Genomic DNA, 25,993 nt, shown 5'->3' with positions numbered 1-25,993 from the left:
GTCCAGGATACCTTCATGACATATACGGTTTACGACGATATCCTAACCCTCAGCCTGGTGCATGAGGCCTGTTTACTGCTGGGTAAGAGTGCAAATTCCTCTATATCCTTTTAATAGTGATGTCCAAATGAAGCCTCATGAAGCTTCTTGAACTATTTTATTTATTTTCCACTAGATGGCGCTCATGGTTTAAAGAGGAAGAAGGCTCAGAAATCCTGTTATTTCTTGGTGGTTAAAATAATCTTGAAGGAGGCGATAAAGGGATAGTTTGGATATTTTGATGTGGGGCTGTATGAGGTACTTCTCCACAGTCAGAGTATTACCTGCAATAGATGGTGCCGGCAACTCACCAGTTTGGAGAAGCAGGCAGGAGTACCTGCACTTCAGCTAATCAGTGCACTGTGGACGGGGCAGCACAGGCAGAAGCAAAACGTATTTATTTAAAATTAATCAGGAGAGACAAGCATATCAGGTACAGATAAATGGTCATTATAATTGATGATATGTGATAATTAAGTCTTGGCAAAAACTCTTTGGCCCTGACACAGGGAGATTTTTTATTGCGTCTGCACTGAGCAGCAGAAAAATGAATCACCCCACAGAGTCCAGACACTGATGGTGGTGGCTGATGATTCGGATGAGGCTGAAGAATCGGCGGAGACTAGCGGTGATGGGGAGGTGGAGGGGCGCTTTGCCAGCTAAGCCGCCTACACATGATAAGTGATTTGCTCTCCGTGCACCGCTAGGTAGGGCGCCGCGAGCCAAGCGCAGCGCAGTTATCGTCATCAAGGGTGGCAAGGAAGCTAGTTCCCATTGCTAGGTAATGACATTACTCATTACTCATTTGTTGCGCTTTCGGAAGGTCAGCGGCTACTAGGTCAAAGTTGGAATAATAATTAGAATTTTGAGCGCAGCACAACGCGGCAAATCCAAGTGGCGCGTGACATAGCCATCTTCCCCCGTTGGAAATCAATGGAACGGCTGGCGCTTATCATGTGTAGGCGGCTTTGTGACAATTTGCACTGAAATGACAGCTGATAGCAACAGAGAGAACAGAATAAATAGCGTAAACTTATTTTTAAACGTTATTCTGCTGAGCTAATTGTGCATGTTAACATCATTTCGGACCATCATGGTAGGGGAAACACTGAATTATGTAACTAGAAAGACACAAACAATTCGGAGAAAACTTACTTTAATACTGAGCCACAGGGCCATTACTTCAAAGGAAGTCTATAGCCTTCGCGTTCCACGTCCAGGATTGCTCCGGTGCTGCAGGAAATTCCGCCGGATGCGTGTATTTTCTGTTTCCTTCCACTTTCTTTGTGTTGGAATTTTTAATTTGGTGGATTTATGAGGACTATTGTTGACTGCTCCTCAGATCTCTGCATGGTAAATTGAGACAGCTAGCTAGACTATCTGTTAAATCTGAGTTTTCTCTGTATTTTGCCCTGTGCGGAGTTGTGATTGGTTTAAGGTAATGCCTTTAAACCAGAGCACGTCTTCCTCCCATCCTCGAATGCTATGGGGAGTAGCCAGATCCTCCTCCAGCGCGCTTTGGAGGAGGGTCTGGCAAAGTGAGATTAGCTACAAAGGTGAGGTGGTATCCCAAATGGAACAGTTTTATGCAAATATTGAATAAGTGGAAAAATATCCATCAATGGAAAAGCAGACATTTGCAATATGCAGTATCAATAAGATTCATGGGATTTTGACTAATCGGACAAGTGCGATTTTCTAAAAATGGCTCTGAATTGTTTTCTGAATGATTTAGGCAGCTAGATTCTGGATTCTTCAGCCGTGATTTTCCTGGAGCAGAACTCCCTAACTCACAAAAGATGATTTTAGACAGTCTTGTCAAGTTCAAACAATAAAAATAATACTCTCAACACATTGCAATTTGTTACTATAAGCCCATATAATCACACATGAATGTAATTGGGCTCTTAGGATCAGTATTGCCAAGACTTATAGGTAGGTTACCGTATGTACAGTATGCAGAATTACTTTTTAGGGGTTCCGGGATCAAGTTAAAAAAAGTACTAAAATCGCCCCTGCTCTCAGTCCTTTCCGACGGGGAACTGAAGCCTCTATATTCATCTATGCTCTTTTTGAAGCCACTGCGCTTCTTTGATAAATACAGTAATTTCACCTAGCAGAACACAGGAGTTGCTGGTCTACCGCTACCTTGATCGCTTAGTTTGTTTGTATTATTGTCTGACTAACTAGGGTTAGTTTGAATTCACACACGTAGCACAAACTAACCGATCAAGGCCGCATGTAGGTGTCTGAGGTGTGAACTTGCGTCCGTGTGTGCATGTGATATCTCTAAGTGTTAACAATGTCCCCGATGAAATCAAACAGCTTGCCCTCAGTAGTTGTTTATATCTTTGAATGCATCACTGAAAATCGATTTCTTTTGCAGAATGTGCGGCAATTTAATGTCCTCTCTTTAAAATTGTCAGTACTAAAGAAACACAACAGCAGCTGCAAAACAGCATTGTACATGAGAGGTAAATAGTTTATTAATACACATACTTGGCAGTGACATTGAGAGATTATTAAACAGTGGACCCCTGGGCACAGATGTGTGACAAGATGACAAGATTTGTTTATTCAGGGCATGCCAACAGGGTACTAAGCCCTACCCAAGGGTCTGATTATCTCGACTTTACATATTACCATTGGGAATATGGTGTAATTAAATAGCTTGCTGCCAATGCTGTAATATAACAAACAGGTGTGCACCGGGAGGCTGGACTACAAAATGATAAGAAGATGATGGTGATGTATTTTTACATATCTATATACGTGACGCTGTTTCTTTGAATGTGTTTTCTTCTTTCAGATGTCTCTGCTGATGTATTTCTTAAGCTCTTTGGAGAACATTTCTTTCTCTTCTGTAAGCAAGCGGGCTATGACACCATGCTGAGGACACTGGGGGGAAATCTCATTGAATTCATTGGAAATCTGGATTCTCTCCACAGTTACCTTGCTCTGTCCTATCAGGTGTGCTTATGTGCGTTATTATTCCGGTTTGTATCCTACTTGCCAACGACTCCTCACACCTAAAAAAAAAACAGACTTTGGCAAATACTGTTGTATATTTTAACCATATTTTTCCTGTGAGTGCTCAGTGCGACATGAGGAAAATGTAATTTCACCTGTGCAGAGCTGTGCTTTGTGCAGCACATCTGCACAAAAAAAACAGATCCAGATATTTTCCTCAGGAGTTGGTAGAGACCGAAAACAGAGCTTAAAGAGAGTACATACTGGATTTAATCAGGTGGACACACTCTGTTGGTCCAAAATGAACGATAATGTTGCTTTGTGACTATGTAAATAGGACATTAGCCGCTCTAGAGAGGACAGCCCCTCTGAGTATGTAACTTTACCCTTTCCAAACTCACACTTTGGTAAATTCACCACCGGGTTTGCCTCCATCAGCCACTTAGCCACCTGATCTTCTCCAGATGCTCCTCCCATGTGTTAGTGTATGTCATGGCATCAATGTAAGTGACTTTAACTCCTGTGTGTCTGAATCCATTAACCACTGAAATGTGGCGGGTGCGTTCTTCATTCCAAAAGAAACAACTGATGTGGATGTTGTCTTATGGGAGCTGTAGTTCCTGCATTGCGGTGGCAGGATGCCCTGATGGCTGTCTGGAAGTTACTTGCCAAGACTAGCAGGGTGGAAAACTACTTCACTCAGGCAGCAGAGGACGCCAGGCTCGGTTTTCTCCACTCCTTTCGTCATTTGGCCTCCTTTTTCCAACCACCTTACTAGTCCTACCAATATCAGCCACATCAGATACCCATCAGCTAGCTCCTAAACTGCTCCAGTAAAATGATATCTATACTGTGCTACAAAAAAGGGAAAAAGCTGTATTTATCAGATGAACGGCGCCCAACTTCCCCGGGTGCAGATCGTACTTGTTAATACTGAAAGACAACGAGATTACAGCACTGTACATGATATGATACATACTGGTACCTCCCAGCTCCTTCACTTTCACACCATTCCTCCCAAAACGAATATTGTAGAGTTGCTTCACTGCAATTTGATTTCTCTTTAGCACTGTAGTGTGTGGTGAGGTGGTGTTGACGTTTTGAAAAATGCCGTCCTCTTGTATGACTGCACTTTGAATATCTAATAGTCTAACAGCATTGCTACAACCATATTACATATTTCAACTTTTTGTTACATGTAAGCAGTTACAACTGACCATGGGGCAGATGCTCGATCCTGGAAAGGAAGTAAAGCAACATAAAGTCAATGTATTCTACATACATTCTGAGACATGCATTGGCTGAGGGGGCTTTCACACCTACCTCATTTGGTACGGACCTTCTGACTTTTCAGTTTAATAACCGAAGTGTGAAACCAAAACTAACCGGATCAAATGCAAAAACGTGAACCTTGGTCCGGACCTTGGTTCGGACTTTCAGGTGTGAAAGCCCACTAAGTTTACTGGAATACCAGTGTGAAGAACTATTGCAGTGCAATATTTGATTACATACCTGTTTTCTCTCCTGAATGTCTGGACTATTGACGATCGATTAGGCTGCCCTATCTGACCAGCCTCTGTCATACTTAGGCCATGGTTGATTACTTGTCTGTAATTGTTGCCATATCTCATTTGGTGGTTCTCTGCGCCTTTGCCTTTCTCTGGCTCTTCCTTGTCCTCTGTGCCCCCCTCTTACTCTCCCCCTCACCATACCACCCCGCACTCCCATTCCCCCATGCTCTTGCACAGACAGGCTCTTGCTCCTGTCTGTCTCCTGCATGCATAAATGTGTTTGAGAACTAATTGGTTTTGAATTTCACTGCCTACCAGCTAAATTGGACAGCATTTGCGTTTGGTTGCTCTCAATTGTGAGGAAATTGAATTGTTCCCCATCTAGCCAAGTCTATCCATCTGACAACTTTTACAACAATACCACATAATTTATCTAATATATGTATGACAGGTTATTGTGATTGTTGGTTGCTCTATTTAGCATGTAGGGATTTACACAATGAACATGTGTACAATTGCATTTGAGAGTAATGTCATTCAATAGCAAATTGAGAATTGAATGGGGGGAACGCTTACCTGGTATGGTAGCCAGTTCCTGTGTTAGCTCTGTGCAAACGTAAGCCGATTCCACGTGGCTAAACTAGCAGCGTTAGCTCGGGAGCTACGCGGCTAGCCTCTGTCATGTGTGTGTGTGTTAGTAAAAGAAGAAAGAAAAGAAGTATAAAGAAAAGAGGCACTCTGATCTTAGTTATCGATAACGGCCAGCTCAGTGGCTAACAGCTGATTTCCGCGATTGTCTCGCAGACAGTAACTAAACTCCGTGAAAGGAGTCATTTATTTATCCTTCCTCCGCCTCCTAGTGTCGGGGTGGTGCATTCAAAGGCCCGACGACCAATGGGAAAACTGCAACTTTGTCACAGATGTGAAGCAGTTCTTTGTCTCACCCCCAGTCTGCCTTGACACCCCTCGTGTTGAAGGTAGAAGCTCCATTTTGGCGACTCTGCCTTTAGGAGTTCGGTGAAACTGGCTTTGGGATTCACATGTAGGCCAAGATCCTTTGTCTTGCTTTCCCTGTGTCCTTTGTCTCTGCAGTCAGCTCCATCTGAGCATTTTTGGTTAAAATCAATGTTTAACCAGCTTCTTGGTCCCCAACAATATGTAGTGGGTGGGGACACCGCTGCTATCTGTCATATTCAAAAACAGGGATTTTATGAACTGCACAATGTAGAGACAAGTAGTATTTTTCAGTTTGTTTATTTATTTATTTTAAATTTTAAATTTTAAACTGAATCTTAACCATACAACCTGTTTTTAAGGAAATGAATGCACCATCTTTCCGAGTAGAGATGACCGATGATGGGAAGATGCTACTTCACTACTATTCTGATAGGAAGGGCCTTTACCATATTGTACCAGGTAAAGTCAACCACACTTCCTCAGACCACATCAATGATTCAGATCTTATGCTGTTAATTGTAAAAAAAAAACACAAAAAACAGTTGATAATGTGATCACAATACTAAATATACATTAAAAACTTTTTCACAACGCCATTAATAAATGGGAAGAAAGGTGATCAATGTGATTACTTTTTCAGTAACTAATTAGTTACTGAAAAAGTAATCACATTACTTTATTTATTACACACAAACAGGTGTGGGGCAAGAGGGTTGGCAAGGGCCGAAACTCATCTTTATCCTCTCTTAACTGGCCCAGATTGTTGTAATAAGAGATACATCTTTTAAAAGGGTTTCATATGAGCAAATATATTGCATTAGTCCTATCTTTCTGTGAGTCTGAAGTTGACTCTTATTTCATTGTTTTTGAGCACATAGCTACTACTTTAAATTGGCCCAATGAGTTTTGGTTACTTTTGCTCCAGTATGAATTTTTTAGAAAAAGAACAAGAAATCTGCTCCACTTTGTTGATTCAGCAGAGTCTATATTACCAGACTGAAGAGATGGAGACTCAAGTCTGAGACTCGGACTTCAGACACACGGACTTCAGACTTGACTTGCGACTCGACCCAAAAGACTTCAGACTTGACTCGGTCTCAAGCTTCGAGACTCGTCAACAACCTGTTTTCATGCAATTATTGTTTTTTAAATCTAAATTCATTCATGTATTTCTATTTTCTTTTATTGGCGCATATACGTTAGGGAAACGTATGACGAGCTGCATGTCCCCTGCCCTTTGCCATAATGTGCAATGTAATGCATGCACTATGCCTTAGGTGTGCGCCCTCACATAAATGCATTCCGTCATAAACGGTGGCAATATGCGAACAGCTACATGCTGGATCAACAACGTCAAACTTCGTTAGGCATCTCAAAACGCACCACTTGCTAATGTGAAAGAGACGTTAAAGCATTTAGCATATATTGTCGCAGGTAACAAGCTAACCATCGCAAAGTGTTGTGCTAACGCTGGGAACAGGCAAAATGTAACTTTATACAGTGTTTGAACTATAAAGTGGCCTTTGGGGGAGCCCACTTTTTTTTCCACGGGGGGAGGTTGTGCGCTTCTTCCAGTCTCTCCACTGCTGGCTGTTCCAATTTAATGGGAGAGAGAGGAGCAAGAGGGGGTAGGATGGTGACCGGCCTCTGACGAGCTGTTGCCACCACCATCTTCAGCCAGAGAGGACATCATTTCTTCAGCTTCTTCTTGCGTTGTCACCCCGGCGGGAGGTGTGCTAACAGGGCTTACCAGCGGTTGTGCTATTGACGTCATCGCTACACAATTTCTTAGTAAAACCGCAATTAATGAAACTGCCTTGTTTTCTTTTTGCCATGGCTATGTGATGCTCACTGCAGAATTGATTTCAAGGACTTTGCGCACCAATTAATGGCCTCCAACGTTTATATTTTTTCTTTGAGTTAACATGTACTAAACATGAGTTGAATTTGCACCGCAGCGCCGCCACGCCTTGATGCTCATAACAAGAATAGCACGTTTAGTTATCTTTATTGAAGTGAATTAAGTTTCAATCAGCGACATGCATGAATGAAGGATATTTTTGCAATTTTACAGATAATAATCCACGATGATCACATTACACAAGACTGAAATTACATGTTAAAATGACACATTGTCAATATTTTTAGAGACCCCCCAAAATTTCACAAATCACGTTTTCAGGGGAGCCCATGTCTTATTAAGGGGAGCAGAGCTCCCCCTAGCTCCCCCGTAGTTCGCACCCTGACTTTATAGTTGTATCCATATGATGTGACAGACTTAGGTTAATATTTCACCAGGTTGCTGTTAAATGGCAATACAGAAAATATCAGTTCTCACATGTTTGCACCATGGTTGGTGCATTAACGTTCAATACAGATGTTTCCCTCAAACTTTGAACACTGAAGCATGTAATGCATGATGAGGTTGGGCTTTACAGCCAGTTAGTAACACAGACAAACATGTATTCTTTGGTGCAGATACCAAAATGTTGAAAAATACAGTTTTGAAATTGAAACAGAGTTCTTAATTTGTGTTTCTTCAGATTGCATTGAGACTTGAGGCAAAAGACTTGACTTGACCTTGCCCCTCAAAGACTCAAGACTTGACTTAGACTCAAGCTCAAAGACCTGAGACTCGACTTGGACTTCCAAAAGATGTCTTGTGAATATCTCTGCCAGACTGTGTCAAACAATTGGCATTCAAAACTTGTCCGAGATGCCTTGGCAAGAAATCTGAAATAGTTAAATGAAAGTGGCAATCTTGAGTTCACGCATTTAACCAGCAGCGATTGCTGAGAGCCACGACCTAGGGGCCTGTTTGACAAAAGTGATTTGCTCTATTTACACACAAATTAGAAAAGGTGTCAATCTCACATTTCAAAAATGAGTTTCATTCACAAGCTGCAGATACTTTTGCAAGTCCCACAAGGCTGTCTTGCATGTGTATGGAGTTTGTTTTGTTACTGTAGTGGAACATGTCGGATTTGGTAAAACTGGAACCCGACTACTTGCTATTTGTCCATCACTGAAAAGGAAATTTCCCAGCAAAAACCATAAAAGCTCCTATCTAGATAAGGCCCCTATATATATATAAGTTTGCCTGTTCTGGCTGATTATCTGGTTTTGACCCTTTGTTGCCTTTTGATTTTATTAAACCAACCAAACTATTTTTATTTATTTTTTTATCTCAACCTGTATGTCTTTGAGTTGTGTTTCTGGTTTCAAGCTTGCCGTTTCTCTTAGCTAGTTCTAGCAGAATTAGAGGGTGTAGCTATCCTTTAACCTAGCATTGTGAATGTCTCTGAACAAGCCTTTGCTTTGCTTGTGCTTTACTTTGCAATATGCAACTATTAAATCATTTACTATACGCTGATCTCTCACTTACTCCCATCCACTGTGCGTAACCACTTTTCTTTTGTTTCCCCCCATTTTTCCTTCTTGCTGCAGGTATCATGGAGGCGGTGGCCAGAGAGTTTTTTGATAGCAAAGTGACCATGGTGGTTCTTAATCAATCAGAGGAAGATGAGCGCACAGGGAAGAAGGAGCACGTTGTGTTTCTGGTAAAACAGACCAAACAAGGAAGCGAGACAAGAGACCAGGACCATTCCAGTCATAAAAGGGTGGGTGTCTGTGGGTGCATGCGCATGGTCTGTTTCTAGTATATATTATGTGTGTTTCTGATTCTTTGCCAACCTTTGCTCTGTGTGATTTTCCCAGGAGACATTATTAAGAAAAATGAGGGAGCAGTGTGTGTCACCAGCTGGGAAAAAGCATGGCTGGGACCTGATCAGAGCTGTGGTTCTCTCAGAAAAAGGTTAACTGTATTCATAAGTTCATAATTAAAAGGTATCATTTTTAAAACCTATGCACACTGATCTTATCTGGAAACTTGCTTTAGAGACGCTGCCCAGAAGTACAGTACTTGGGGACAGATAAACAGTTCTTCATCAAGTAAAGAAAAACTCCCTGCTTCCAGTCTTTATTCTATAATAAGCTAGACACGTCCTGATTTTAGCTCCGTATTTAATACAGACATTAGACTGATATTCATATTCTCATTTAATGCATGGGAAAAATAGCAAATTAGTGTTTCCCAAATGCTGAACTAATACTTTAATTGATTCATAATAATGAGAAGTTTCAAAAACTAGGTCGTGTTTACGCTGCATTGTTTCCTGTGAAGTGAACAGCCGGAGTCTGACGATTATTCTGTGTTAGTTAATTATGTTTTAACGGTAGCTTCCCTAACACTTATGGAACGGGTGTGTTTGATTTACTTCCCAGGCAGCCTCCATTGCACCTTCAGTCCGTCTTACCCGAACAAGCTGTGGGTGGAAGAGAAAACTTTCTGCAATGCTTTTCCCTTCCATATTGTCTTTGATGAGGATGTAAGGCTCAATGTGTCTGTGTGCTTTAGTAGCTCCATGAGAGTTTCGTAGTATGTATACCGGATTCATTAGCACACTGAAAATATCTTTGGTTTGGCTCAAACTCCTATCTTGCTTTTGTCACCAATCTGTTTTTCTCTGTTTCTGGTATCTGTTCTGGGTTCTGGTTCTATCAGCTGAAGGTAAGACAGACAGGGGTGAACATACAAAAGTTTCTTCCAGGTCTCCAGGCCAGAGATGCTATGTTGGACCAATGGTTCACCATTATACATCCACAGGTAAAACATAGACACAGAGTCAAGAGTTCAGAAATTGTGAGATTGTTTGAAATGCAACAGTAAAGTAGTTAATTAAAAGACATCAGCAGAGAAGAACAACGTATACTACAGTAAAAAAAAAGTGGAATGAACAGAAGAGTGCAGTAGAAAGGAATGCTGGGGTGATCCTGGGGTTGCCCAGGGCCCTGAGCAACCATGACCTTTACAAGAGCACCTGTGAGTCTTAAACCAAGAATGTAGTTGTCTCAACTATGGGGTTCAATTTCCTTAGTGTATTAAGAATACATGCAGAGAGAGCTATATGAAGAACCAAGCAATACTATATATTTGATGGATTATTTCAACTCACTCTCCTTGGGACAGTTAACCAGTTATGGTGTGTGTCTACCCATTCCCAGGAGACTCATTTTCTAGCACCACCTTTTAAAGACATGACATTTGGCATGTCAGAGCCAGGATTGAAGAAAGTCAAATAAACATGTTGGACCATGTCAGATTCCAAACCATATTGTATATTATATGTTTGTTATATCTGATTTGTGGGTGTTCATGTAATCAATTGAAATAAATTATACCTCTAATAATACATGACATGGATATGCAAGTAAATACTACAGTATGAATGATTTTGTTGGATAGTTTACAGCCTCTTTCTCTGTTTTCCAGGTGACCTTTACTATAGAGAGCATCAGGAAATTCATCAACAGTCAATTTGTCCTGAAGAGCTACAAAGACAATCACACCACGCTCAAGCTAAGAGGTAGGTTCTAATAAACAGTACCACAATACATTTGTATGAACAAACCATCCCTGCGCTGTTACATGTATTGTAGAAAATGTTCTCAACCAAATCAACTTCATCTTCTACAGTAAATGCTTTTTGAGAAAAGCTTTGAAAAAATGTCAGTGAATGCTAGCATGACTGAGACACACACAGTGAAAAAGGGGCCGTGACTTCAAAGGGGATTCATTCAGTTCAATTGAATTCCATTTTATTTATAGTATCAAATCATAACAAGAGTAATCTCAAGACACTTTACAGATAGAGTAAAAGCCCACACTCTATAATTTACAAAGACAATTGCAGTAGTGACTGTGTGACCACTTGTCACCCAGGGTCACACCCAGGTTCCTTGCTGTCAGAGTCTGCATCACCACAATATTTTCATGATGGGCACCCCTTCCCCTAAAGAAACATATTCTCAGTCTTGTCCAGGTTGACCTTCAAGTGGTACCTTACGACATGTCTACAGGCAAGCAGTGATGTGCCTCCGCCTTAGAATTGGAGTTCTACACACACACTTAATTGTGGGGAGAGCAGAACTTTATTTATTTAATACAATTCAATTCAGTTTTATTTATAGTATCAAATCATAACAAGAGTTATCTGAAGACACTTTACAGATAGAGTAGTTCTAGACCACACTCTATAATTTACAAAGACCCAACAATTCCAGTAATTCCCCCAAGAGCAAGGAGTGGCGAGGAAAAACTTCCCTTTAGGGAGAAACCTTGGTGGTGAGGAGAACTTCCTTTTAGAGAGAAACGTCGGACAGACCCAGGCTCTTGGTAGGCGGTGTCTGACGGTGCCGGTTGGGGGGTAGTCACAATAAAGATAATGGAACTATGACTAGAAATAGTAGTTGTAGTAGTTCATGGTGTAGTAGGGCACTGCAGGGCATTACAGGATGTAGCAGTACGTAGCAGAGCGTAGCAAGACGCTGGGCACTGTAAAGTGTAGCAGGGTGTAGCAGGGCATAGCAGGGTGTGGAGCAGGGCCACTGCGACAGCTGCAACCATGATTTAGGTGCCACCCTAATCCAAGGAAAACTGCTTGGCGAAAAAAAAAAACACAAGGACTCTGGGTAATAAGCTCCCCAGAGCTAGGTTAGTAACAAGCATTTCTGGTACATGGATTCACACAGATGGAAAGAGAGAGTAGAGAGGAGCTCAGTGTATCAAAGTAAGTCCCCCGAAAGTCTAAAACTATAACAGCATAATTAAGAACTGAGCCAGTTCTATAAGGATTGGCAGATGAATCTGACGACTATGACTATTTAGACAGCCTTACCCTGTGGCTAATGCACTATGTACAGCACTTTGGTCAGCGCGGGCTGTTTTTTAAATGTGCTGTAGAAATAAACTTTACTTACTTACTTACTTACTTGTCAGCAAGGAGAGTGGGAAACAAACAGGCATCAATGCAAGAGGAATGCCCAGGGTGAGTTTTGACAACTGGAAGGCAGAGCAATACGTTATATAACAGTAACATCAAATCCATCCTCATTTATGGTTCTGAATGTTGCCAGGAAACCAAAGCTGATATAAAATGGATTGAGGCATTCCACATTGGATGCTAAATTGAAACAAATAAGACAGACTGAGACTAAAACCAAGTTGGGTTTTTGTATTTTATTAAAAACATATATATATATATTTGCAAATAGGAGCAACATGATTTCACAAAAGGCCGCAGCCCAGTGTGGAGTCAGTTTCTCCCATGAGTGAACAAGAACACTAGGCTTATATGCATCTTCAGAGTGACAGCACACACGCACTTAGATTATTATGACGCTACAGTTCTTACAGGCAATCTGATACACATGAAGACAATCAGAGAAATGCAAGAGACATCTTGGAGCCATTTCGCCTCCTCCTCCCGGTACGACTTTCACCCCCCAGTTACATCTTAACTGGCATGGGAAAACATGAGATAGTTTTAGGGTGACCTTGTACCTTTATCGGTTCAGGCAAACAGAGCTCACATAATGTTCCAGACTGGATGTCTCACAAAGTTAGAATCAAAATCTACATGTGGAAAATTAGATAAACTCTTTCAGCATTTGTGAGAGAAGTAAAGTACGAATTAAACATAAAAATATAAGGAATTGTGCTTAAATGTAATTTTCCCATTACATTACACAAACAAATCAAAGTAACCAAGCAAGAACATGATCAGTAAAATTAGACAGAGGAGATTGCAATAGTGGACCACATGCTTCGAATGGAGGCAGATTACCTTCTAAAGGTTGTGCTGACACGGACTCCTCCAGGTAAAAGCAAACCCAAAAGAACAATAATGACGTTGTTCGGGACTGTGATGGACAATAGCCAACTTGAACCAAACTCAATAGAGGCTCATCATTGCACAATCGAGGTAGCTCATCGTCCCACAGGAGACTAAGATAAATAAGTAAATAAGAGCAGAGGAAATTGAGCAGGGATGTCAGTACCACGGAAATAATATCTGAGCTGCATTCTCTCCACAGGTTAACCTGTATTGCATTTATCTGTAGGTCAGATGTTGTGGATGGAGTCTCTTGGCTGTATGTTATACATGTGTTCGCCAAAGCTACGAAGCCTTCAGGAGCTTCAAGATGTCGGCCTTCACCTGGCTGACCTGGCCCAGCACGATGTCACCAGAGACCTGGTTCTTCTCAACCAGCAACGTCTAGCTGAGATGGAGCTCACCAACCAGTTAGAAAGGAAAAAAGTAGGAAAGCAGCTTTTAGTTTGTGCAGTCTTTAGTGACATTCACATTCATAGGGAGTGGCATGCACATAGTTTTGACAAAGGCATATATGTAGGTGGTCTGGCTTCCATGATCATATCTCAACCAGGTGAAAATGCTATATGCATTGCTTGGCCCAATTCTTAGGAAAAAGACAAAACTTGTTAATATACCTCTGCTAATACAGATTGCATGTTAAGACCAGGTGGACACCTTAGATTAAAGATTGAACATAGGTTATTGTCCTTCTTCTGTACACATCTACAAAAAAGAACAAACCAGTATTTGATCTTGTACCAAAGTGTGCACAGAATAATAGTAAACTATAAAAAGGCATAAAGATTGTTGGTTGATTGATTGGTTTGTCTGCCTGCCGGTCCACCACTTTGGTTCAGATTGCCATTGTGTACATATATTGATATACTGACTTTGACTTTGACTTTTTGGCCACCATGAGGTTGACATTATTGGGTTTTAGTGAAATGCCAGAATATAAGTCTTTGTGAGCATGTCAGCATGCTGATGTTAGTACTGCTGTGTCTAAGTCCAGCCTCATAAAGCCACTGGCTGTAGCCTCTCAAAAGTTCCATATTGTAAAAAGTGAGATTTCAATGTCTTTTTTTACTTTAAAGCAGGTCGACGCAGAATTATACTATATATATATATTGGTAGAAAGAGCTGCTACAGTGGTGTTACAGTCATCCCCCGGATGCAATGATTGAACAGAGACGGGCGAGAGTGCAGATGTGTAAGACTTGGAAATGCTGACCAATCAGAGCAGACTAGGCTTTTTCAGGAGGGGGGCTTAAAGAGACAGGCGCTAAAACAGAGTGTATCAGGCAGAGGGCGAATACAGGTATATTCAGACTAAGGATTGCACAGACTAGTCAACTAGTCGACTTGTTGACGTTACTGCTCCACAATGACGTTTTGAGCTTGATGTCTACTTGTCGCTGATCACATGGTTTTGTCACTAACAACATGGAGAAAGCAACAGGTGAGAAGGTTGGTTGGTCAGATTAGATCTGTAGCACTGTCACTTGCAAAATTAGTCAAAAACCCAGCAGCCGCAGAACGTATAGGACGTATTGAAATGTTGAAAAGGATGAGGAGAGCTGCCTTGTAGCTATTTGGATTTCTGCTACGCTGGAGGACCTTTGCAGTCAGCTAGGTACGGTGGAGGTACGGTGCTAATGCTGCAGGTGTTACTGCTGGTAAACCCAATAGTGTGACTTGTGGTGATGATGCATAAACTGAAAAATGGGTAGTTAAGCTCACTGCAAAAGCACTTGCTGATAAATTGGACAGGTTGCAAAATGCTAGAAAGGCACAAAGGTTAATGACATCATCAGCGACTACTGGACCTTGACTTGACTTTCATCACATTCGTGTCAACTTAATTAAAGCATGTTAACATTTGTTGTTATATATAATATAAGTATAAATATGAAAATGAGCATGCTATGGACCCTTTAAACCCAATCCACATTGAAAGTGAGTTTGTGATGAACTCACAGAATTTTTTTTTTTCCTTTTATCATCTGTTGACATCTCTGTGTCAGAGATGTGCATTTACTCGGTTAGACATTATAAGGAGAAACTTCAAAACTCTAGAGAAATAAATGTTTAAAATAAATTTTTTTTTATTATTATGACAGATTGAGGTAAGAGCAGAGAAGGAATATTTCAAATGGTTTGCATTAAATAACAGCTGTGTGCTTTACTAGCCATCCCAGGGGTTTACTGGGTGTCATTGTAAATAAGTAGTTTTTTGGAAAATACACATTTTTACTGTAGCTATTCAGCTTTAAAGTCAAGATGTGTCTTTTAGCAGCACAGAGCTACTGTAAGATCCTCTTTAGCAATTGTAGCTCCGTATCATGCTAATCTCTAAATCCACCCACTTATTAGCCGTCCAATCAAATGCAAAGAATTTGATTTAAATCTTTCTTGTAACTGCACAACACACAGTTATTTCTTTTACTGGGAAATACTTCACAGTACAGAAGCTGAAGAGGTTCTAACTTCCTTTTCACTAGGACATTGATGGGATAGTCATAGTTTGTTAGTCATCTTTGATGTTTTGTAGTAAGAGGATAAGATTCAGTGTCATCGAAATCCAACACAAAAGTTAATTCTTGACCCCACCGTCACATTTGAAGTTGGTTAGACTTCGACTTGGACTGGGAACAGCTGATATAGTAGCCAGACACTCAACCATAACTGTCAGATTATGGATTGATAGAGGTGGTGTTTAGGTATAAGTTAAATATAATATGATGTCATCTGCCTATTGATTACTTTTGTGATGATCGTAATGGGGCAAATGTACAATGTTTTGAATCAGTTGGTGAAATATGAGCCGGATCACAATTTCCCCAAGGTACGAAAAAGTATCTACAGTATCTATCTATCTATCTATCTATCTATCTATCTATCTATCTATCTATCTATCTATCTATCTGTGTAATGACATGTGTAATTGATATGACAACCCTCAAGAGATTTTGAAATAATTGTTACTATCTTGATACTTTTTAACTAAAGAATCTAGCAAAATGTCCTTAGAGACCTTTTAAACCCCTCTTGCAGCCCACGTATCTGTTGTTTCACAGTATGTTCAGTATGTTCCAAACAAACCTTGTTTTGCTAATTATTCACAACTGATGTAGTGTTTTTAAGCTATTTTGTAAAGAAACTATGAGTGTCATCTACCACTTCAACTGTTTTCAGTGCTTACACTTATACTGATGGTGGACTTCTGTGTACTTACACATTATCATATCACATATCATTGAAACTCCTTACTGGGTTTATACTTATACAACTGTCTGTCTATAGGAGGAACTGAGAATTCTGTCGCGGCACCTAGAGGCTGAAAAACAGAAGACAGAGACTCTGCTGTATGCCATGCTGCCACGCCACATAGCCGATCAGCTTAAAGATGGGAAGAGCGTAAAGGCAGGTCAGTCTGTCTGTCAAACATGTGTTCTATCTCTACATGTCTGCCTGTTGCCCTGTAAAAGTGTTGTTGTCTTTTTCAGGGGAGTTCGAGGTGTGCACTATTTTGTTCAGTGATGTTGTAACCTTCACAAGCATCTGCGCTGCCTGTGAGCCCATCCATATTGTTGACATGCTTAACTCCATGTACTCCAAGTTCGACCGACTCACCAACATACACGGCATCTACAAGGTATTAGCCCACTGTGACATTTGTCACATGGATATTGTGGTGGTTGAAATAAACATTTCTAGATGAGGTTATGTTAATGTTCAAACAATTAAGCTATTGTGTTAAAGTCGTACTGGATGCGATGACTCTTTCTGTCATTTTTTTTACCTGTGCGCACTCAGAACATTGTGCGTATAGTTTCTATATGTGCTTTGTATTTGTAAGTCTGTTTGTCCCTCACCCTGCAAAGTATACCTTATGTAATTAGCTACAAATGTGCAATCTCTAGGTGGTGATAGCACAACTAACACCAGTTTAGCTACAAATTCATCAAAGAAATCTCTCTTTTAATTCAAACGTAACCATATTTTTTTATTGAATCCATTTAGGTTAAACTTTTTGTTACTTGTAAATAGAAATAATTTAAATAAAAGTAAAATACTTAAATAAGATCTGCACGTTGTTGGCTGAAAAAGCAAAGAAACTGTAGTCTCAGTGGTAGACCATGTTACATGTTCAAAATCTGTAGTTTCAATCTGAAAATGAAATGAGCATACAATAAGATGAAAGCCTAATGCTAGTTTATTGTTCTTTGCTAATAAAAAGGTGTAAAGAGCTTTCCTTAAGAGATTCCTTAGCATCACATCCTAGCAAATCTAGGTATTTTATCAACCTGTAATCAAATCAGATCAAAAGCTAATGCTAAATGTCTTCATATAGACATGTAAAGCATGTCAAATTGTATGTTTATTATGAGATTATAGGTACATCATAGCTATATATGGCAGATGACTGCATTAAAAGGTTACAGTAAATATTTGTCACAAGATGTTTAATAGAAGTATGTAAGTGTTCATTTAATTTCACATTGTTTAGTCAAAGAGTTTGGTTACTTGGTTTCCTAAAGGTTGAGACTATTGGTGACGCATACATGGTGGTAGGTGGCGTTCCAATCCCTACAGAAACCCATGCCCACAGAGTGGCAAACTTTGCTTTGGGTATGAGGATAGCTGCCAGAGAGGTCACCAACCCAGTAACCGGCAAACCCATACAGGTAAGAATTTAGAATCATGTCAGATAGTTTATTAGCTGCATGTTTATGTTTATCCTAATTGGTATCTTATGTCCAAAGAAATTAGAAATGGTGCCCGAGATGCCTGAGGTGAGATAGCCTATATACTTCAAGTGTAACTGAAAATCAAGCTGATCCCTTGTCCCTTCTGGTTATATGATTCTGTCGAGTCTGTTGCACCTCTGCAAACTTGCAAGTGTGGTCAAAAGTTATGTTTCAGGTACTGAGACTACTTAATTAAGTTTAGAAAAATATGGTGGCTTTAGTTAAAATCAAACACTACTTTACTTTCCGTGACGCAAAAGGAGATGTAACTTCGTAAAAAAAAAAAAACTCAAACAGGACTCAAACCCCGGTCTCCTGGGCAAGAGTCCTGAACCTAACTCCTTATGCAGAAATTTGGCACTTTAATACTTTGTCACCTTACTTCCTACTTTGCTCCCGTAATAACTACTCTGGCCACTAGAAGGCTCCGCTACTATAAATGTAAATAGAAGTCATAATTGCTGCTTCAACAAGCAACTCGTTTGGGCAGTTTACGGAAGAGGGTAATCTCAAAGCAGCATCTCTTTCCAGAATCATTCCAGGCCAGCCCCTGCTTTCTGTACTCTCAGTTAGTAAGTGGTTGTATCCAGACTATCTGTGTGAAGACTATGCTATAGCAGAAAATCAGCAACTAGCCTAGGTAAACTCCCCATTGTCTTAATTTAAATGTGTTTTAATACAGTACTGGCACCAGCAAGCAAAACTCTACACACGATCGTTCAGCATCGGGTCTGAGAACCAGTTTCCAACCAGCATATCCCAAGATATTGAGACACGCCAAGGTCTTCTAATCTTAAAGAGTAGAAGGTCTGAACCTTTTCTGACATCAAGGGTCGCAATTCCCCTTTTGAGTTATTCAACAAATTATTTAACTGTGATTTTCTACCACAGGATGTCTCACTTGATTCAAGGGTTTGTGTCACAAAGTAGACCACTATTGTGTTAATGTATTCCAGCCGGCATGTATGTGCTGAGAGTGGTGGGTCTGTATGTTTCAGATCCGTGTGGGTCTCCATACTGGTCCAGTGTTAGCTGGGGTGGTGGGGGAGAAGATGCCTCGCTACTGCCTGTTTGGAGACTCTGTTAACACTGCCTCCAGGATGGAGAGTCATGGAGTCCCTGACCACATTCACCTCAGCACTTCCACATATAGGTATGTGTGTGTGTGTGTGTGTGTGTGTGTGTGTGTGTGTGTGTGTGTGTGTGTGTGTGTGTGTGTGTGTGTGTTTAAGACTTGGAACTACATTCATATTTGACGATTCTGCAGATCATGATTACTGTAACATCCAGTGTGAACATGTAGGGCCATATTTTAACGATCTAAGTGCACGGCATGAAGCGCATGGCGCTGATGCGTTTAGGGCGTGTCCAAATCCACTACCGCTAGTTTGACGGGGGCATGGTTCAAAAGGGTTGTACTTAAGCTACGTTCACACCACAAGTCTTAATGCCTAATTCAGATTTTTTTCCACAGATCCAATTTTTTTTTGGTTATTACCATTGCCTTTAAAATGTGGCCTATATCAGATTCCAGAACCTGTGAGATTATGATAAGACTGCATGCCGTCACCACAGCTAAACGTTTAGAGGAGCAGCTAAACATAACTGGCCTTAGCGAGTTAATGGCACAGAAAATAACATACAACAACAAATAGTCCAAAACCAAAATAGGCTCTATTGAAAACAAGGGAGATAGTGTCCAATTGTGAGGCTGCATGTTATCTGTATATCGCCAGGTCAATTAGACATATTTTACACTTGTCTTTAGCTAACCCTAACCCTGGAGGGGTTTCTCCTTTTTAATCCAGTGTTTTATTATTTTGTTGAAACTAAATCTTGGTGTCCCCGTATGTGCATAGAGCAGCAACCAACCCTCTTTAGCAGTGTGTAGGCAAGGAGATAGATACAAACTCTGTGTGCAAAGAAAGTACTGACAATTTATGATTTTATAGGTGCTGTAGGTAGGATTGGAAAGATCCAGGACTTAGCCAAAAAATTTGAACTTCTCAGTCCCTCCCCCCTTTCTGCTAAAGCCCAAAACATTCTCCTAAGCCCCTCCCCCCACAAGGGAGAATGAATGCGTGTGCATGAGCAGTGATTGACATGCAGTTAGACCCCCCCCCACCCCGGCCATGATTAGTGCATCTGAACAGGGAGCTGTGGATTTTTGCAGGCTGTAGGTTTATTTTTTTTAATTACCTGCTTCATGTAGTTCTACTGGAACATAGGGTCAGTTTCAACGAATATGACAATAAGTCTTACCTACTGCACCTTTAAGATCAGTGAAAATATGTTCCTGTGGCCATTTGCTGAAGTACAGTGGCAGTTGTAATCACTCTTTCCAGAACTTTACTTATTTCACTTCTGTGTCCCTCTGTATCCCCTCAACCCACCCCATCCCCTCTTCAGTAAGTTGAAGGATGCTGGCTTCAACATACAAGAGCGTGGGCAGATTGAGGTGAAGGGTAAAGGCCAGATGACCACTTACTTCCTGCTGGGGAACCCGTTGGTGTCAGAAGATAGCATCATGGGAAAAGAGGTTGGAGGGCCATGTCTTTACAGGGATGACCTTCATAGCCAGAGCAAAAAAGGTAGGCTAAAGATATAAAAAAACTAAAAAGTAAGTAAAGTATATAGCAACTTTCACAGACAAGAGGGATCACAAAGTGCTTTACAAAAGGAACAAATAAAAAGAACAACAACAAATAAAATGCAATACAAAACCATATTGCTAACTAAATGCTTGTCTAAAACGATGTGTCTTTAGGTGTTTCCTAAAAATTTCAACAGAGTCCAAGGCTCTCAAGGATAAAGGAAGAGAGTTCCGGAGCCACCACTGAAAAGGCACGATCACCAAAGGGTAGTGTGTCTATTGTAAAGTCACCAGGGTGATTTGGTGGCAGCTGTCGGTCTAATAAACACATATATTGGTTTACAGACATTAGTCTATTGAAGTATAACATACGCCTGGGAAAAGTAGATAATGTAGGTTTGAAAAAAGAATTATTATCCAGAAACCTTAATCTTACTTTACAGGCTAACCAGATGAATACAGGTGTACAGCAGCAGGGTACATGTTATCGATTTCATTTGACACCCTTGCTGCCACTTAAAGGCATTACCGTGGCGACAGTAGGTGGGGGATTTAAAGTGAGCTGCACTTGACTAGTCTAGACGGTAGGTGGAAGCAGAATGCTTGAATCCTGTTGACAGCATGGTTGACAGGATTTTAGGATTGAAAAATTATACACACTCCGACCATAAAAGTGGGTTGCAAACTGGCTTACATCTCGCCCCCTCTGCCAGACATCTGGCATGTGTGTTGAGGCGAGGGTCCAGGTTGCAAAGTGCTGCTTCCACAGGTGCTGCCGCGGGACAGAAAGGCTCTGGAGTGAGTGCAACTAGACTGTAGCTGCCCCAAGTTGATGAAGCAGATTTGAACTTGTTTCGAAAGGCCGATGTGGATTTGTCCGCGAATCGGCGGAACACCCACTGCCCGCTGTAGTTCTCCCTAACGCTGCGGGATGGTCGCATTTGCACACAGGCCATGGCCAATAAGGCTGCTTTATGCTTTTACGCCGCTCGGTTGTCGTAATTCTGGTGGCCCCCGGGTTGCCGCTTGGTGCCGTAGTATGCAGAAATTATTCAAATGATGGTGTACTAGCTAGGGATGCAGGGAACCCAGAGTTCGGTTCGGAATTCGGCCAAACTTTGGGCTTTTTGACGGAGTTCGGGTACTGCCGAGGCGAGAAAAGGAGACTAACGTGTTGAGTTTCTGCTCTTGCCAAAGAGTATAGAAGTAACAAGAGGCGAAACTCAATAGAACGTTCCATTGCAAACAAACGCACCCATGAGAGCTGCAGCTCCGCCATCTTGGACTGAACTATCTTGTTATTTCACTACTCTTTGTAGAGTTACGTGGTCGACGTAATGACGTAGTTGGAGCGAGACAGAATGCAGTAGCGACGCCAGTAGGCTGTGAGAAAGTGGAAATGGAATGTGTGAGCAGAAAAAGTGTTGTTTGGCAGTACTTTCAGTCAAAAGAAGACGATTCAAGTCGAGCTACATGTTCACTTTGCAATGCCGATTGGTCTCGTGGTTGCAAGGACCCTAAACAATACACAACATCGCCGCTGTTAACACATTTGCGTATGAAACATCCGAAAGCATACGAGTTGTGCATGAAGGAATCTCCAGACAGCAGCCAAAATGCAGCAACTTCAGGTACTGCAAAGGAAGGACAGTCACAGCCCAAAACTTGTGTTAAGTATACGACCATTACCAGCTTTGCTAGCCCTACACCGAAACAGTGGACATATATATATATTTATATATACCGATGTCTTGTTGTTGTTGTTTCCCCTTTTGTGACAGGGAATCAAAGAAATCTTCATTATAAAATTAGTGCTAACTATGTATAACCAGTTCCCATTACTTCAAATTGCTCTTATGGTTATTAATACTACTATTACTATTACAGTTCATAGTTTATTTGTGTAGGTAGATAGAGCCTATATTGAATACCCGTTACCTGCCTTTTAGTAAGAGATATTGTAAATGAGAAAAAAAAAAGAAGTGATTTAATGTGACAGTTTTGATTTTCTCCTTTTAATGTTTCAGTCTTGGTCAGTAACAGAAAATTTTTCTCATCTTACGATGAAACCTTACGCTTTGGCTTCAGCAGCACAGGGACATCTGGTGGTTTGCCAAAGTTAAAACAGTCCTTTAAGACTGGAGCCAAAGCACTACAACACCTTACTGATGTCATAGTTGCAATGTGATGTGTGGTATAACAGTTTAAGTAACCTGCACGTTATTTATTAAATCTGCAATACACTTTCTCAGAGGTGCTGCAGCAGTAAATGCTACATTTATTGTTCAATGCCACAGTAAAATAACAAATATGTTTTCCAAAGAGATTTGTATTTGGTGGATGTACGAACATGGAGTAGTTCGTGTAGTGGATGTAATACTTTTAATTGTGGGTTAAATGGTTCATTTAATTATAAAATCTTAAAAAGAAATTATCTTTCATTTAGAGTCTGACAAAGTGCCCGATGTGAAAACGGTGCGAGGGGACACACCATCAGATGGAGTCTTTGCCCCGGACCCCACCCGATTGGCCTCCATCACTCCCTTTGCCTGGGACATCACTCCACCATATGAGACCGACGAGAACAGCTCCGAGATATCTGCAAGCAATTTCAACAGCCGACTCTGTGTCTTATTCTGACTAAGAACCCCCTGAGCCTCTTATAGCTCACTGAAGTTTAACTGATCAGGGTTCTGCCAGCTTAGAGATGGTTGAGCTCAACACAGAGAAAAATATGCAACTTTATTATAGCTCCAATAGCACAACAAGGGAAGAGGACAAGACAACAGTGAGGACACTGTTATGACAGGTCTTTCAGTGAATGTAGTTAGCGCCAATAGGGTCAGTACTGACATATGATGGTTCATTTAATTAGATTACTTACATTAGTAACAGGGGCAACTCAACTCCAGACCACACTGACACTATGTTACAAAGTTAGAGTCGCAGTTTAGTGAGCATACATGTACCACTTAATACCACGAAGTAGCTTTGTTTAAATGTAGTATAATAATTTGATATGTTTTGCACAAGTCCAGTCTTTAAAACCTTTAATGACCCTGCAGCTGCAAAGCTCAGCGTAGAAGGTAACCACAGTTATCTCTAAATCAGTTCCTGACTCAAACTCGGCCATTACTAACATGCTTTTGTTTTACAAAGTTAAAAAAACTAAATGAATAAAATAGGTGATACCAATTAAAATCCTGAAAAGGATGTATATAGTCATCCCATGATACTAGCAGTGTAACCAAATTCTGTTGATTCTGAAGTTCTTTTCAAGTTATCAAAACGTAGTAAGAGAATGAATATTTTACGTTAGTATCTAACCTAGTCTTGTATTACACTGTTCAGGCGTAGCCCTTCAAAAGGTTACCCATACTGTCATGTCTAGGTCCTGCGCTCAAGTTTTCTATCCTTTTATTAGTTCTGTTTTTCATAACACTTCCTGTTTTATTTTGATACTCACCGTCTCATCTCGTTTCAGGTCTATTTACTTCCTGGTCTTTGTCTACCTTTCCCCGCCCCAGTGTGTTTCACCTGTGTCTTGTTATCTCCCCCGTCTTTGTGTATTTAAGTCCACCTATTTCCTTGCTCTGTGCAAAATCGTCTCATTCCCCTGTGGCAGCGTTTGAGCATTTTTCCCTGTATTCCTAGTTTACTTGCATTACCGTGTTTTGACCTTCGCCTGCTTTTGGATCACCTCTTTGCCTTGTGTTCTGGATACCGTCGTCTGTGAGATTTGCTTGTTGCAAATAAACCTGTTTGGATTGAACTTTCTAAGAGTCTTGCTTCTGTGGCTGAATCTCATCACCCTTGTTTGTTAGCTCCTCGACTCCTTGGTCCTCGGCTGAACCAGAAGTTGTTCTATCCCTCCTCGGTGAAGGCCATCTCACAGTTCTTTTTTCTGCCCCGAGGTCCAAGGAAGCGAGCGTCGAGGTGGCATCGCGGAGCTATAGCCGAGGATATACGAGAGCGGCCTTTCCTGGAAGCCGCGCAGCTTAAGGAGTTGCTAACTCAGCCCAAACAGCTGACGATTTCATGTGACGCTTCAGGTGGTGGGCCCATGGGCTGGAGAGATGGGAGCCCATGGGCTGGAGAGATGGGAGCCACGTAGCTTGTTCGGGCTGTGCCCGGCCGGGCTCCGTGGCAAACCCGGCCACCAGGCGCTCGCTGACGAGCCCGCCGTCTGGGCCTGGCTCCAGACGGGGGCCCCGGGCTTCCTCCGGGCAGGGTCACTCCATCTCTGCCTAGCTTTTTCATTGGGGTTTTTGAACCATTCTTTGTCTGGCCCCTCACCTGAGACCACTTTGCCTTGGGAGACCCTACCAGGAGCACAAAGCTCCAGACAACACAGCCCTCAGGTTCACAGAGACACACAAACCTCTCCACCACGATAAGGTGATGGTTCACGGAGAGGCTTCAGAGAAAAGGACATCTCATCCCTCTAAAAGACATTTTGCTCGTTGCCTCTCTCCTCGCAATAATCAAGGCAAGTGGAGGAGTCAGGGATAAAATGTAAGTGCTATGGGACGTATCCCGTGAGTCCATCTCCTTGTGTGCGTGATACATACTGTGACATACCTACTACTGAAGTTATTTTGATTAGTAATGACCAAATACACATGCTGCTCTCTGCTTTATAGCTTTTTGTGACAGAACAAGTGGGATGTTGTAATATAAGATAAGTATCTCCTCTTTTGTCCGCCAGACATGTTTTGATTGTTGACCTGTTTTGATTGAGATCATAGATTCACTTTTCGCCCAGTTTGTCTTAGTGCCAGGGAGAATATAACAGAAGGTGTTGTACGATTGAAAATCCATAGATTTGTGAAAAAAAATCCTCTCTTAAATTAAGGAGTTGCGAGTAGACCACTGATATTCTCTGGTTGACATGAAATCTGGCCTGAGCTGCTACACTACAGTCTGATCACACAACTACACACTGCAGTTTGTGCTGCAGTCAGTGGAGCCTCAAACTGTAACTGAATGACAACATCTGTGATGAGCTGTATAGAATCAGACTATATAAGATCACAGAGAAGACAAAGCAGACGGAACATAGGCTGATGTGTTGCATGCATGAATGCATGTGAATGTTATGGAAGTGAACACTTATTTTAAACTAATGTAATTATTTAGAATAAATCTATTCGGACCAAGACCTAGCCTGCTGCTGGCCAACGTAACTTCACTTGAAAATAAGATGGACGAGCTGACATCCACACAGCCCTCACGCATCTTGAAGGCAAGGACACATATGTGAGAATGCTATTTATTGACTACAGTTGGTCATTCAACACAGTCATACCATACAGGTTCTCTGAAAAGCTCCTTACCCTGGATCTGACACCCTCCGTCTGTAACTGGGTGCTGAACTTTCTTACAAACAACATGACCAATGGACATCTGACATCAGAACTGTAAGCACAGGGACCCCACAGGTTGTGTGCTGGGTCC

At 41.3% G+C, this 25,993-nt stretch overlaps 1 protein-coding gene across 1 annotated transcript; it reads left to right on the top strand.

Moving 5' to 3' along the window:
* gucy1b2 (guanylate cyclase 1, soluble, beta 2) lies at positions 1 to 24,308 on the top strand. Its single transcript, XM_028572184.1, has 15 exons — positions 1 to 82; positions 2,849 to 3,009; positions 5,837 to 5,936; positions 8,925 to 9,103; positions 9,195 to 9,291; positions 9,762 to 9,865; positions 10,042 to 10,143; positions 10,810 to 10,903; positions 13,440 to 13,636; positions 16,496 to 16,619; positions 16,699 to 16,847; positions 17,734 to 17,880; positions 18,942 to 19,100; positions 20,357 to 20,534; positions 22,983 to 24,308. Exons 1-15 carry the CDS (start codon positions 16 to 18, stop codon positions 23,174 to 23,176), a joined length of 2,052 nt encoding a protein of 683 aa, XP_028427985.1. The 5' UTR covers positions 1 to 15; the 3' UTR covers positions 23,177 to 24,308.
* The last annotated feature ends 1,685 nt before the right edge of the window (positions 24,309 to 25,993 follow it).

The sequence above is a fragment of the Perca flavescens genome, chromosome 24, assembly GCF_004354835.1.
Source record: "Perca flavescens isolate YP-PL-M2 chromosome 24, PFLA_1.0, whole genome shotgun sequence".
NCBI classification, from domain to species: domain Eukaryota; kingdom Metazoa; phylum Chordata; class Actinopteri; order Perciformes; family Percidae; genus Perca; species Perca flavescens.
Note: the sequence above shows the minus strand (reverse complement) of the source record. Positions and strands in the feature narration are given on the sequence as shown.